This window comes from Vanellus vanellus, assembly GCF_965231255.1.
Source record: "Vanellus vanellus genome assembly, chromosome: 16".
NCBI lineage: Eukaryota > Metazoa > Chordata > Aves > Charadriiformes > Charadriidae > Vanellus > Vanellus vanellus.
The window spans coordinates 14,726,919-14,742,611 of record NC_138921.1 but is presented as its reverse complement, the minus strand read 5'-3'; the positions used below and the strand labels follow the sequence as shown (position 1 = coordinate 14,742,611).

Here is a 15,693-nt window from a genome sequence, read left to right as displayed (position 1 = left end):
AAGTGCAATGGGATGCTCCTGGCTGTGAGAGATGCTCCTGGCCACGCTGGGGTGGGTGCTGCTGGCCGCGATGGGGTGCCACCGGCCCCGAGGGGTGCCCTCACCCCGGCAGCGCCCGGCGGGGAGCAGCAGGCCAGGCGGAGGGAACTGTTCACGGCCGCCAGCTGCTCCCGCAAACTCTCCACTTCCCTCTGCGCCGCCTCCGCTCGCTGCAAGAGAGCAGAAAGCGCGTCAGGCCGGGCACCCGCAGCTCAGCCCACCCCACACAGGGCAGAGCGGGGCCCCAGGAGCTGCACCGACCTGTGTGCTTCTCCTGAGCATCCTGCTCCCACCATAACTGCCCCCCCCTCCCCCGCCACGTATTTCGGCTCCCCACATCCTAACACGGTTCCCAGTCCCAATCTCTGAGCACCGGCAGCTCACCCCGAGGACACCACCTTTTTCTACCCAAAAGGCCGTATTTACATGCAATTTGCTCTTTAAGCCTCTTTTATGACCCATGGACATTTACTTGTACCTACATTTTCAGAATTTAATAAAACTAATGAATAGGAATGGATAAGACCAGAAGCAATTGCGTCAGAAACCAACACCAGACTGGTGTAGGTCATGCCCTGAAACAGCCGGCAGAGGCCGGAGGTGACAAACACCATTTCCCGCAGCCAAAGCAGAGCCCAGTGGGAGCCCAAACACACCAGTGACACCCAGCATGGGGCAGAGAGGTCCCATCGGGCTGGTTTGGAGGAGCCACTGGGGGAAGGAAACCCCGCTCTGTAGGTCTTCCCACTCCTGGAGTCTGGCCACCCCAGTACCATTTTTAGGGACAGACATCCATGCCATGCGGATGCTCAGGGTGCCGTGGTGGGTACGGCGCTTGGGGGGGGGCCGCAGCTGAGCACGGCAGAGGGGGAGCAGGGTACCTGCCCTGCCCTGGCTGGAAAGTCAGCTCCCGGCTCACCTGGTTGGCTTTTTCGAGGTTCGTCATGATCATGGCTACTTCGTCTGCCCTGCGATGAGAAAACAAGAGGCGTCAGCCGGCGCGGAGGCACGGACAAAGCCTTCCACGGCCAAAAAGGGCTCCTGCCTTAGGTTTAGGGAGCTCCCGTGACTCGGGATGCTGCGACGGTCACTTAAAGCATCTCAGCTCCTCAAGCCAGTTAGCGGCACCGCGGGGATGTCCCGGCACTGCCGCGGGCGGCTCGGCTCAGCTCTGGGCACGCCAACAGCCCATGGGCACGACCGGGCATCGCCGGGCACTTACTTGGACGCGGCTTCCTCGTCGTATTTACACCGCAGCTCCAGCAGCTCCGTCTGGGTGGCCTTCAGCGCTGGGAGGAGGAAGAGGAGGGTGAGCCATGGGGTGGGGGCTTGGCCCCCCCATGGCCGGCGGCCCCTGCCCCGGCCCCCCTACCTGCGTGGAGCACTTTGATCTTCTCCTCTGCCTCCCCCAGCCGAGCGGCCAAAGTGACCTGTGCTTCCTGCAGCCCCCTGCGAGAGACGGGCATCAGCGGCGTGCCGGCAGCGCCGCGGCCGCGCCGACCCCGCGGCCCCCCGAGGGTGCAGGGAGACCCCCTCGCTGTGTCCCCATCGCTCGGTGACAGTGGGGGAAAGATCCGCCGGTGGACGTCGGGACCTGTTCAAGCCGCGTTACTCCCTGATGTTAAGGGGTCTATTGCCCCGGGTGTAAAAAAATTCACTTTGAGCTGAAAATAGTCCTCATCCCTCTGGCTGAAACCCCTCCGACGCGGGGGATGGCAGCCCACCCCCGCCTGAAGATAATTGGAGGGGGGGAAGCAATCAGGGAAAAGTTATTCTGCATTATTTATAGCCTGCACTTGCCAGGAACTTACTCGCAGAGATCTGCAATTTAGGATTTAAAGATTCCTCATTTGTTTCCCGGTGCAGCGTGTTAAGGAATAGCAATGAAGGCAGCGGGAAAGCCGGGAGCCTCCAAATTAAAAGGCCATTTAATGAGGTTCATCTGCTGACCTGGATTTAACCTGTTTGTCCGAGCAAACCACGTGCCGAGAAGACGGCGCGAGGGACTGACAGGAGGGACCTGCCCCGGCTCCGCCCGTGCTCGCCACTGCCCAAAAGCTGCCTGGGAGAGGGGACGGATGGACAGACGGACACTCGGAGCACCCAGGACTGCGCGTCAGCTTTCCGGGCTGGATGTGTCCGCTCTCAACCCGGACAGCAAAGGAGGCGCAAAGGGAAGGAGGAGAGGGAAGGACAGACGGACACCCCCGCGCAGGAGTGGGGACAGAGCCGCCTGTCCCCCCCAGCACCCCAAAATGACCCCGGCTGCGGGGTGCGAAGCCCCATCCCCGGTACTCACGTACTTTTGCTTTTCTGCCTCATTTCTCTGCAGCAAGGTGTCCGCGCACAGCGCTTTGCCGTCGGTGCCGGAGAGCGGGGGCTCGGCTGCCGCCGCGAGCCCAGCCGCCGGCGACGTCCCCTCTCTGCGCTCTGCGGGGGGACACGTATCACACAGCCGCGCGGGGGACAGCAGCGGTGGCCACCGGGGACCATGGGCCAGGGGACAGGTCCTGGCCTCAAGATCCGCTGTGTCCTGGGGATGCTCGGAGCCACGTGGGGGGAGCCGGCTGGGAACCGCCGCTGCCACGCTTGTCCGACGAGGCGGCCGGTGCCGGGGGGTACCTTTGGTGCCAACGAGCTCCGGGTGCTTCTTCCAGGGGTGGCTGAGGTCCTTCAGGGGGGTGGTTTCAGGCTCGAGGTGCTGGAGCTGCTGCAGACGGTCCTCCAGGCTCCGGGCCGCCTCCAGCACCGGAGCGGGGTCTGCGGGACACGGGACGTGGCGGTGAGCGGCAGTGACGCCCACCACCGGCCCTCTCCCACCTCCCGGGGACCCGCACCCCACCTAAAACCAGAGTGGGTGCCCTCCCAGCCCCGGGACACCCCTCGGTCCCAGGCTTTCCACCGCCAGCACCAAGGGACCGGCAGGGCTGCGTGGGGGCATCGCCTTCCCCAGCGAACCGCTGGCACCCTCCGCAGCACCGGTGGCCGCGGTGCCACCAGCACCGGCCCGTTTGGGCGCAGACAATGGCGGTTTGTGCCGAGGTAAGCAGGTGCATTCAGAGCCGTCCGTCTTCCCTCTGTCAGCATTACACCATCATTAGCTAGTGTCTGCTCAGCAGGGTGTGCCATTATGTCTCCCAGGGCTGATGTAATTATACATTGACATAATTAACCCAGCAAGCCCATTAAGCAGGCCAGCTAAAAATTCATCTATAATTATTTGTTGTGTGCATGCTAATGAGTCCATCTGCACTGCCATTGTACAACATGAACAAATTAATTTACAAGTCTGGATTTTTTAATAAGTTCAAGAAAATGCCTCCTATTGAGCCAGGTTAATATAAGTTTGGGTTAGTTTTTGGGTTGTTTTTTTTTTTTTAGAGGAGAAGAGGAAAGAAAACAGATTTGAATTCTCCAGGGTCAAAAAGTTAGACAAACAGGGAAGTGGGACGGAGCCGGGCGCACTACTGTACGGCACGGACACGTGGCATGCATCCAAGGGTAAAAAATAATAATGGTGATGGAAAAAAAACTCAAACAACCGACTGCCTCTGCTCGGAACGGGACACAGAACAGGTCTTCTGCTCAGCGAGCCCCTGGCTGAGACAGCAGCGGTGCAGGATGAAGGGGGCCCAGCACCACCACGGCTGTGCCACATGATGTGGGGTGGTCTGGGGCTGCGCCGGCACAGCCCAACCACAGCACTGGGCATCTTTGGGGTGAACCTGCCCGAAAGACGCAGGATTTGGCCTGAGATCCTCTCTGCAAGTGCCCAGCATGAACACTCCTTGCAAATGAGCGAAGCCAAGACGTGTGCCTACCAAGATGAGGTTTAGGGGTCTCCCCATGACCCGCCGCTGTCCTCCCATCCCACAGCATCGCTGCCGTGGGGTGCGGGGCCCCACTGTAGCACCCACCGCACGGCTTTCCTGCAAGACCAGTGACTGCCAGACCCTGCAGCCAAAAGCCCCCAGAGCATCCTTCTCCATCCGTCCTCCCTTCTTCCTGCTGGACGTCCCCGAGACCCCACGGACAGGCTGGGATAGAAGGTCTGCGCCCCGAGATTGGCCGCAGGGAGCCAGTGGGAGGCGGGCGCCGAGCCCTGTTGGCACGCTGCCGCCTTTGGCACTGAATTGGTGACTCCCGGGCTGCCCACAGCATCTTTTGGCTCGGCAGCCTCCAGGCTGGCTGCCCATCCAAGGATGCAGGAGCACGCCACCGACGGGTGTCGCGGCAATGCAGCATGGTCCCGAAACGGACTGGATGCTCTCACAGCCATTAATAACACCCGTAAGTATGCGAGCTGAGATAACGATACGGCTAATTAAACCCTGCGCTCCGGGGCCCCAGCTCCCAGGCTGCGGGGGCCGGGCATCCCCACCACGCTCCCCCGGCCCCGGGGGCATTGGCAGGAGGCTCCGTGCCAGCCTGCGAGCTGCCTCCGTAGGGATAAACGCCGGAGCAGGCTCCATCCGATCCACGCCGGCAACTCCTCTCGCCTCCGCGATGAGAAATAATACAGGAGGAACTGGCCCGAGCGATAATGCTCCGGGGATTTTCCTCGGGTCAGCGTTTCCCTTCCCACGAGCCGCAGCCCTGCTGCTGAAATACAGCCGGGGCGATCCCCCAGCGCGCTGCTCCCCGTATGGAACCGACATCCCGGGATGAAGTGGTCGGGAGCGGAGTTTTTAGAAGGGAAAAGAGCAAGCGGCGCTCTGGCTCCGCTTCCTACGTCAGCTGGGGCAGCCCTGATGCAAAAAGCCTGGCTGGATTAATTACGTTGTGCTAATACCACCGCTGTCCCGCCACTGGGAAAGTGCTGTCCTCGGCCGCGGGGACGGCTCCGCCACCATATGCCGGGTGTTTGGATGCACCAAGGAGCTGCTGGGACTGGGCACCGAGCTCGCCCCACGCTCGCCCCACGCCGGCACTGCGCTCGTGCCGCCGGTGAACAAAGCCTCCTGCTGCCGGGCTGGAGAGAGGATCCGCTTGTAATCCAGCGCTTCCTCGCACCAACGCACCACGCACACCACGTGCCGTCACACTCCGAGCCACGCGGGAGGGCTCGGGACACCGCCCACGGCGCAGGGGACAGTCCCGTCCCCCGTGGGTGACAGCCGCCATCAGGACAGGTTAGAGGAGATGGTGTTGATGCCGCAGCCGAGCGGCCGTGTGGCCATGAGCCCCACCGCGGCCGTGACTCACCGGCGGCACAGCCGGGTGACAGGTGACGCGAGAGAGGCACGTGCCAAAAGAGGACCTCGGGGTGCCACGCGCTCCGGCGCTGCGTCCGCCCGCCCGTGGCAGCTCCTGCCCAGCCAAAGGGACGCGGCGCGGCATCACCCGCCGACGGCACTGACGGCTCACGCGGGGAATGGCAAGGCCCTGCCGCAAAGCAGAACCCGCAGCACTGCTTATCTATCGCTCCATACACTCACCCATTATATATATATATTTTATATCTATATATAAAATTATTGTTTTAGCTATATAACAAGTGCTGCCACTAGCTGGCGTTATTGGCTGTCCTTTAGTGGCACTGGCGGTGCCGCGGCAGAGACAGGGGTGGCGGGCAGGGGTTCCTCCTGGTGTCCCCAGCCCCGGCACGGGAAAGCAGAGCCGGGGGCTCTTCCCCACGCTGGAGGGGGTCTGGGCCACCGGCAGACCCGCTCCCGGACACCCCCACCGCAGCACCGCGCAGTTGCTGCACGGCCACCGGAGCAGCTCCAGGCACCCGTGGGATGGTGGGATGGGGCAGGAGGTGACCTGGGTGCTCATCACCTTCTCCTGAGCGTGCCCAGCTCCAGGGAGCACCCGTGTCCCTGGGGACCAGCAGCTCATCCCTGTGCCAGGGCCTGGCTACTTCGGCAAAGGTCTCCGTGCCAGGGGCTGAAGGGTGACGTCTGCTCCATGCTGCTGCCCGGCTCCAAAAGGAGCACAGGGCACCCACGGCGCACCCACGGAGCATCTGTGGTGCATCCACGCGCATGCACGGTGCATCCACGGTACCTCCACGGCACCTCCGCCGTGCCATCACCTCTCCCACCAGGGCAGCACCTCCTCCACCGCCCCATCCCAATCTGCTCAAACACATCCACCGGCGCCCTACGATTCCTTCCACGAGTCAAAGTCAGCCTTAAATCAAATCATCCCCAACAACAATGACATTAATTATGCTTTTAACACATTTTACTGCTTCCCCCCCCCCCCTTCCCTTCACGCCACATCTGTGTGAACAATATCCAAAAGATTTACGGTTTTCTCCCGTAATTACAGACACACAGCCAGCTCACTTATCAAAATACTTGCTGAGCAATCAGGCTCCGTTACAGTCTCTGCCAGAGATTTGTGTTGACAGCAGCCATTCAAAGCAAAAAATGTCGAATCAGGACTTATGTGGCGCTTGTAAAGTATTCCACAAAGAGTTCGCCTGTCGAGAGACACACGGACATGTAACAGACGGGGACAAAACGACGGGCGAGAGGATTTGGGGAGCGGGAGGGGAGCGGGGAGCAAGAGGGAGATGCTGCGGGAGAGCAGAGAGAGGGGAGGAGGAGGAGGGGGGGTGCAGAGATCACGGGGGAGCAGTTTTGGGGTGTGCACGTGTGTACGTGAGTGTGTACGTGTGTGCATCCACGTGCACGCGTGTGCAAGCAGGAGGAGCACAGCGGGTGAGCACGGGGAGGTGGGGAGGGAAGATAACTGGGTTCTGGAAACCGAGCTGACATTTGGTTCTTGTAGCACAGGAGAAAATTTAATGAGGACAAAAATATGTCTCCCTAATTCCCCTAAGAAATCATTAAAACATTTTGTTATTCCTAAATGTCTGGAAAATGAATTAGTGGCCCTGCAGGAGCCCTTCTGCGCATCTTCAGCCGTTTGCAGCTCTCCATCCTCGCCGTGCCGGGGGATGCTCCGTGCCGCCGCGCCTGCCGCAGCCGGCACCCCTGGCTCAGAGCACGGCAGAGCCCACGGCGGGGAGCGGGGAGCAGCGGGGAGCTGCGGGGAGGGGGGGCCCGTCCCCTCCCCCGGCCCGAGCACCGACTCTGCCAACACAAGCCTCAGGGCTGCCCCGTGCCTCAGTTTCCCCCTCCCAAGACTTCAAGCGGTGCCCCGGACTGGGAGCACACCCCGGCACGGCGGTGAAACGGGGAAAATGGGCCCCAAGCCGCCGCCGGTGCCAGGAGCCGTGCTGCGAGCCGGCGCTCGGTCATTTCGGTCAACTTACCGTCAAAAAGACAACTGGGGATAGCCGCAGTGTTATTACAAGGGCTGAGCAAATGTATTCCTTTCCTAATGTCAAGATGCATTTGGCTCAGGGGCTGAAACACAGCGATGGCAAAAGCTGTTTCCACTCCTCTCTTCGGCCGGTATTTCCAGAGCACCATGCGCGAGCGGAGGTCGGCGATGCCAGCCGTGCCGGGGATGGGGCCGGCAGCGCTGCCGCGGTCCTCGCTGGCTCCTCTGGGCACCGGCGCCGGCACGCGACTCGTTAGGCAGCCAGGTCGCCACCGCTTTGCTTACCTGGAGCTTTGATTAATTGCTTGTAAACGCTCAGGAAAGCCGTCTCAGCCTCCTTGCTTCTCTTACTAAGTGCAATCACCTGCAGGGAGATGGAAAAAGGGGGTGAGAGATGGGCTTGGGGGAGGGAATCGGCTCTGCAGGGCAGGAGCGAGCTCTGCCGAGCCACCGGGACCGGTGCCACCCGTCACCGGCACACGGGTCCCCCCCGGCACGGCTCTGCGCCCGCTCTGCGCCCTGTGCAGCCGCTCGCTGCCTTTGGCTAAACTCCTCGCGCCGCCGCCATGTCACGTCGCCCTAAATCATTGATGCGCTCTGAGTAAATGAAAATTATAATTTAATGCCCGCGCTTAAATAAGAAATAAAGAAGCCCGATTGTTGTTGTGCTTGTTGGGCCGCATCCGGCACACGGCCCTCCCCGGCCACCCTCCCCAGCACGGCACGGCACGGCCGTGGTGATGCCGTGGGCAGGAGCGACGCTTGTCCCGTGCACCAGGACCAGGACATCATGCCCTCGTCCCCCTCGGGTGCCAGTGACACTCACGCCGGCTGGGTGGCGGGGAGACGGCGCACTGCATCACTAATAACCGAACAACATATTAATCTGCCGCCTGCTCCCATCCAACATTTATGAGCATGAATCATTTACTCCCCTTAATTTTTCAAGGCGCACCGACACCTCGGGGCCGGGGCTGCTGCCCACCGGGCTCCGGCACATTTTATTTGCCAAGAGTCTCCTTGCCACCCCTGCGCGTCCAGCTCAACCTGCAGCGGATGGGATGGGGCGCCGGTGGGACACACGGACCTCCGTGTCCCTGCCACCCTGGGCGCAGGAGCCAGGGATGGAGGTGACCCACTCCCAGCTGGAAAATGGGATCAAACTGGGCGCCTGTGCCAACCGGCGGTGGAGGAAGAGGCGCCCACCCGGCATTGAGCGCTGGCAGACACCCCACCACCACCAGCAGATCAGTCAATTAAACCACTCTTAAGCCACTGATGGACTAAACGAAGCCCGAACTTCGCGCCTCAGCCCGGTGGCAGCTTCCACGCCAGGAGCATCTTTTCCCTCTGCCCATCCCCTCTGCGCCGGCGGAGCTCCCGGCTCGCCCCGCCAGCCCGGATTGCCATCGCTTGTCATTCAAACCCAAAGCAAACCGCTCATTTGTAATCCAGCAGCCACCTGAGCAAACCGCCTTCTCTTTCCAAGCTCGCAGGCACTGGAGCACAAAGATCATTTTTCTATTGTTAAAATTGTATAAGCCGGGCTTTTTATAGCCTCTCGTACACAAACCCACTCTCTCGGCACCGCGCTTCCAGCGGAGGAGGAATTTGGGGGCTTTTCTTCAGCGTTCTGCGAAAACGCTTGGCTTCAGGGTGCTTTAAAATAATAATAATAAAGTGGGGAAGAGAGGAGGGGGGGGGGGGCAGCAAGCAGACGGCGAGCAGCGCTGCCTGGGTATCGCAGCAGGACAGCGTCGTGCCTGCCCGACTCGCCGGTGGCCCACGGCGCTGGGGGTGGCACGGGGAGCCCTGCTGGGGGGGGTCCGTAAGGCGGGCGGTGCTGGGGTGCTCCACGGCGTCAGCCCTGCGGGACCCCCGCCACCTCCCGCAGCCTTCAGACTTTGCCCAGGAGAGGAGCGGGAGCGGGAGCGGGAGCGGGCACGGCCCGTCGGTACGGCTCTGCCGCGGGGCGCCGCCAAGGCCTGCATCTGCTCGAGCTGCTCTGGAGAGGTTCATCACCCCTGAGATGGCGTCAAGCAAAGGAACCAGCCTTAACGTGTTCTCCATCACCCCTCCGTCGCCCGGGCCTGCCCCAACCTGTGCCAGCGAGGAGGAGCCGGCCCAGACCCCCAAATGGGGCGGTTTCCGCTGAGTTTTATTCCTCAAGTCACGTCATAGAGACAAAGCGTTTTTCAAGGGAAAACTTCAAGGCCTTTCCCTCTCCCTGACAATCCCCACGGAGATCTGAGCATCCCCCACCGGCAACGTTGTGGCTCTGGGGTGGGCGGGAGCCTGCAGCACCCCCACACCGTGGTCCCGTGGATCTCGCCTCCCCACGGCCACTCGCCGCAGCCTCACCGGGGATGGATCCAGGTTTCCTCCCGGTTCCTACGAGGGGTTGACCTGCCGCTCGGCCCACCTTCCCACGGAGCACTTGAGGACGCAGCGTAACACCTTTCCACCCAGTAAATACCACCAGCATCTTAACTGGAGCCGCAGGACCCACAGTTTGCTGGTGAGGAAGCATTTGGGGACATTTCACTGGCTCCAGCTCCTGCCCCGTCCCCCCACGACAGGCTCCGACTCGGGGTCGGCACGTTTCAGCCCACGTCGGCACCAGGGCATCGCCGGTGCAGGCGATCGGCAGAACGGAGAGCCAGGTGTCCGCTCGGCTCTTTTGGAGTCCCGCTAAACTTCAAGGAAATGCCAGTGAAAAAAAAAAAAAAAAAATCTTTAAAATTTTCCGCGACCTTTTCCGGATGGGGATAATTCGCCAAAATGCCAGGGGTAATTCCCGACGGAGCAGCTCCATGTGCCGCACCAGCACAGCTCACCCCAACCCCGAAACCGCTGTTACTCCTCACATAAAGCTGAATAAACACCCGGAAAAAGCCGACGTCAGCCCTAAAATCAAGGTTTTGTAGAAAAAAACGCCTAAACATTTGCTCCCTCGGGGCAGAAGCTGGGCCAAATCCCGTGTCCCCATCTGAGAGGACAACGTCACCCGCGCCTTGCTAAAAAAGAGGAGAAAATTGCTAAAAACGGGGGAGCTGAATGTCCCCGCAAGCAGCCCCAGTGGGGTCGGGATGGTGTCAGCCCCGCTCCCCTCATCACCGCGATGCCCATCGGCAACGGCAAACCCACCGCCGACCGCTCTCCCTCCGCCCGCAAAGCCCTTGGCGGCCGGCGGCGAGCTCTGCCGCCGCGTTATATATCGACGTACTATTAATTTCTATTTCCACCCCCCCTCCACCTCCCTCCGCAGCATCCACGGGCTCAAGGTGAGGCACGGCAGCGGCGCGGGATCGCCGCCGCGTGATGAATTACATTTACGCGCCGGGTCCTTTTCATGGCTGGTGACTTTCCAGCAAAGCAATTATCACTGTAGAATGCGTAATAGCCTAATTAATTACTATTGTCAGGCTGGCCTCTGTGCCATGATTATACCTTCCGAAGCCAACTTTTTAAACATTTGGAAGCAGAAATATTATTATAATTGACTGACAAAATGGTAAAACTCCCCCGGCGCAGCCGGTCCTCCTCCCGGTACAGCGGCGAGCACCGACTGTCTGAGCATCTCCTCTCCAAAGGCGCGGGATTTGCATTGCACCGGCGGTGAGTTTATTCTTATATCCATGAGATCAAGTGCAGGATAAGTAGTGGGTTATTTCCATCTAAATACCGGTGGCAGTAAACCACAAATGAGCTCTTTTTCAGCGGAGAGGAACAGCTGTCGGGGGAGAAAGCGGCAGCAGAGACCCCAAATGTTGAAGAAAACTGATGAAAAAATTCATTCAAGCCTTTGCTATTTTGCTCGCTTTTTTTGCTGATGTGTAAAGAAGTCGGGGAGAGCGGGAGGGCTGCGGAGGGGGAGAGCCTGGGAGGGAGCCGCTGTCCCCGGGGAGAGCTCTGGGTGATGGGGGCTGGACCCCCCCGGGGCACCGGCCGTGTGCCGGGGAGCCCCTGCCTCGCGCCGGGCTCCTTTGCCGCCGTCCTGGTACCCCGCGTCCAACCGACTGCTTAAACCCATCACACACGTGCACAGATCCATCGCACACCCACAAACCCATCACACACATATGCACAAACCCATCACACACCCACAAACCCATTGCGCGCACACACAGACCCATCACACACACACAGACCCATCGCACACACACAGACCCATCGCACACATACACAAACCCATCACACACGTGCACAGATCCATCACACACATAGAATCACAGAATCATAGAATGGTTTAGGTTGGAAAGGACCTTGAAGATCATCGAGTTCCGACCCCCCTGCCATAGGCAGGGACACCTCCCACCAGCCCAGGTTGCCCAAGGCCACCTCCAGCCTGGCCTTGAACACCTCCAGGGATGGGGCCTCAAGAGCCTCTCTGGGCAGCCTGTGCCAGTGCTGCACCACCCTCACAGGGAAAAACTTCTTCCTAATGTTCACTCTGAACCTGCCCTCTTCCAGTTTAAAGCCATTCCGCCTCGTCCTATCGCTACATGCCCTAGATCGCACATGCACATGCACAGATCCATCCCACCCACAGACCCATCACACATACATAAACCCATCCCACACATTCACAGACCCATCGCCCATATGCATAGACCTATTGCACACATGTGCAGACCCATCACACACATGCACAAACCCATCACACGTGCACAGACCCATCACACACATGCACAAACCCATCACACACACACAGAGACCCATCACACGCACACACAGACCCATCACACATGCATAAACCCATCACACACATGCAAAGACCCATCACACAGATGCAAGGACCCATCGCACACCCATCACACACATGCACAAACCCATCACACACACACAGAGACCCATCACATGCACACACAGACCCATCACACATGCATAAACCCATCACACACATGCAAAGACCCATCACACAGAGGCAAGGACCCATCGCACACCCATCACACACACACACAAACCCATCACACACACACAGACCCATCACTCACATGCACAGACCCATCACACACATGCAAAGACCCATCACACAGATGCAAGGACCCATCGCACACACGCACAGACCCATCACACACACACAGACCCATCACACACATGCACAAACCCATCACACACACACAGAGACCCATCACACACACACACAGACCCATCACACATGCACAGACCCATCACACACATGCACAGACCCATCACACACATGCAAGGACCCATTGCACACCCATCACACACACACACAGACCCATCACACACATGCACAAGCCCATCACACACACACAGACCCATCACACCCCCGTCCTCCCTACCCCTTCCCCCGCCGCATCCCCCCGGCCCATTCCTCCAAAGGCAGAACCAGCTCACACCGTTTTCACAAGGCCAAAAAGCAATTCATGTCAAAAAGATCAATAATATAAAAATAAAGCCTGAGAATTCTAGTTAAAGGGAACGTCATAGAAACATGTTGTTCACGTTCATGATTCGGAGATTAAAAAAAAAAAAAAAAGAATCAATACAAGTTCTTCAGATGATGTTATTTCTAATGAGAAATATACCGAGACTGCTGCAAATAACTGCTTAACGGAGAAAAAAAATGCATTAATAATTTACTTTATAAAGCATAGGATCCCGAACGCAAGAAAATTGCTGCTGGTTCTTAATTTTGTTGTAATACTTCCTGACAAGTTCAATGATGCTTTGGCAAAGTTCCGAGAGCACAGTCAGAGGACGTTCAGCTCATTAGGATTTTTTTTTTCCCCCCTCTCTCTTTTTGGGCGGCATCCCGGCCCGGCCAGCTCCGGGAGAAGGTGCCTGAGCTCTTTCCTCTCTCCGCACCGCCGGATTTCTTGGGCTGAGCCCCCGGATCGGCAGCGGCCCCACCAGCCCCTGCCTGCTGCCGGGCAGGATAATCCTCCCGCCTCCTCCCGACACCCGTCCCCAGGTGAGCTACAGCCTCCAGCCACGACACAGCCAGCAGGAAAAATACTTCAAGCTTCTTTTATCATCCTCACCAACATAATTTAATACACTTCTTTTTTTTTATACTGGTTGGTTCAGTTGGGTTTTTTCCTTAATATTTTTTTTTCCCTTTTTTTTTTTTTTTCCTTAATTTATTTTCCTAGTGCATTTGCTGACAGTTGGCAACTTCAAACCATCTGCTACCGGCACACACGCCGAAACGAAAGGCTTCAGCGTCGAACCCAAAGCAGCTCGAAGGAGCAGGCTGATTTCTGACTGTCAGCACGAGAAGGTGCCACCCGGGCAGGTTCATTCCCAGCGGGGCCGTTTTTCCTGTAAGCCCACAAAATTCTTTTCCTGCAAAATTCTTTTCCTGAAAAAAAAAAATACACAAAATTCTCCGGGCAGCCGGCGGCAGCGGTCCAAGTCGGCGGAGGAGATGAGCAGGGATGCGCGGGGCTCTGCATTCCCGGTGGGGATAAGAGGGGCGATGAGAGGGTTCCCGCTGGTCCCCGGGTCCGGGATGGAGCCGGGATGGAGCGGGGATGGAGCCGGGATGGCCCCAGCACGCGGGCGCACCCCAAGCATCACAAAGTTTCACCTCCCATTTAGCAGAACAAAACTTTTAATTTAGATGTTTTCGTCTATCTATCAGAGTAAAAAAAAAATAAGTTTAAAATAATGACTGTAATAAATGAAGGTAATTAATTGTAGTTTGTTCCTTTACTGTCTAGTCAGCTTAATTTTACCTTTTCATCTAATAATGAGAAAATAATTTTTGTGCTCTGAGGGTTAATGATATGTAACTGCAAGAGCTGCTAATTGCATGTTGCAAACTATTCATCAAAATCCCCATCTGCGCTACTTGATTATGTTTGCTAAATTATTGCTTTGAATTATCTTTCATAAAGCAACTTTTGTAATTAGCAGGGCTTTCGCTTTGCTCTTTTCTCCGTCGCAAGGATATTCAAACTTTGTCCGTCTCAAGCTGTTGCCATTAAACTGCTGTCACGGGCAGCTTTCGGTGAGAGAAAGAAACTGCCCTTTAGCTAATCTGGGGGGGGGAATAAGAGCCGGGTTTATTCTCCGTGAGTCTAGTTTATTCTCCCGGCCCTGCTCCTCCTTTCTTGAGGAAAAAATTATATAGGAAGGCTACAGGAGCTTAAATGTATATAAGATGTATTTGGGAATGGCAGAGAGAAACGGCCCGGAAAGCCCATCCGCCCCCACCCGGGGTTAATATTTCAAAATGATTTTTTTTTTTTTTTTTTTTTCTTCCCCTTCCCATTTACACGAAGGAGCGGAGGGGGAAGAAGGCTCGCCATTCATCACCGCGCTTTTATGGGCTCCTTCCCGTGACGCAGATGATGTAGCGCTCTGCTCTCCCTGGTTAATATTCATGGGGAGCGCTGAAAAGTGTGCTTGGCGGGGGAAAAAAAAATATTAAAGAAGTATTTTTTAAAATCTGAAAAAGAGGGGGAAAAGAAGGAAAATATTGAAAAAAAGAGGGGGGAAAGAGTGTCCAGGAGCAGCAGCAGCGCTCCGGTCTCCATCCCGCACCGCCCGGCGCTGGAGCAGCCCAGAAATCCGCTCGGGGAGCAGAATCCACCTTTTGGGATAAAATCCCTCAAAACCTCCTGTGGGGAAAAAAAAAAAGCCCTGGGGGGGAGGACGGTGGCCGAGCCGGGGAAGCAGCTGCAGCTGAGCCAGGAATGGCATCCAGCTCTCCCCTACACCCCCATAAATCCAGAGCCACTTGGGCGGAGGGACCGGCCGGGGCTCCCCGAAGGACATAGCTCATATTCTCGTAGCGGATCTAATGAAGACTATCGGAAAAAATGCAGTATTTAAAAGACTGAAAATGTATTCCTATTGTTATCACTCTCTTTTATGTGTTTATGCATAGTGCATCGGAATGAATCAATACTGGATTGCCCTATAAATAAATGAGCATATCAGTAAACCCAGTAATAAAATGAAGTGATGAAAAATATGGAAATCAGTCGCATTTGTGTAAATCCACTTATTGTTTACTTTAATATTTTCTTATGCAGTTCCGTAGCTCCAAAGAGACAGATTTAAAATCAGGTAATGCTCAGCAGATGACAGATCCTAATGTGTCGCTGCTGGCAAGCTCGGAGTACCGGCAGCTCTCCAGGGGTTTCCATCGAAGCACATTAGAGGAGCGGAGAAAGCAGCCCCTGAAGAGAGAGCATTAAAAAGCTGGGGAGAAGATGTATCCTGAAGTGCGATGCATCTCGCACCACCATCGGGGACCAAAGCCAAGGCATCCGCGGAGCCTCCGGGGACGTGGTAGGAGCACGGGGCGAGGGAGCACCTGGGTTGGGCTGGAGGAGCAAGAAGGGAGATGCTTTCTGAAGCCACGTGGTGAGATGGGACCACATCGTCCCACACTGGTTGCTCAGCTCCTCCTCAGATCACCCGTTGCAACCTCAT

At 57.4% G+C, this 15,693-nt stretch overlaps 1 protein-coding gene across 1 annotated transcript in view; it reads right to left on the bottom strand.

Moving 5' to 3' along the window:
- Positions 1–15,693, bottom strand: part of CUX2 (cut like homeobox 2) — a gene marked incomplete at both ends in the record, with an annotated part of 71,894 nt that overhangs the window by 9,691 nt on the left and 46,510 nt on the right. Inside the window, 7 exons of the mRNA XM_082491873.1 lie at positions 105–209; positions 959–1,007; positions 1,262–1,328; positions 1,412–1,488; positions 2,343–2,469; positions 2,662–2,799; positions 7,564–7,642. Coding sequence (XP_082347999.1) covers positions 105–209; positions 959–1,007; positions 1,262–1,328; positions 1,412–1,488; positions 2,343–2,469; positions 2,662–2,799; positions 7,564–7,642 — 642 coding nt within the window. The remainder of the gene's footprint in view (positions 1–104; positions 210–958; positions 1,008–1,261; positions 1,329–1,411; positions 1,489–2,342; positions 2,470–2,661; positions 2,800–7,563; positions 7,643–15,693) is intronic.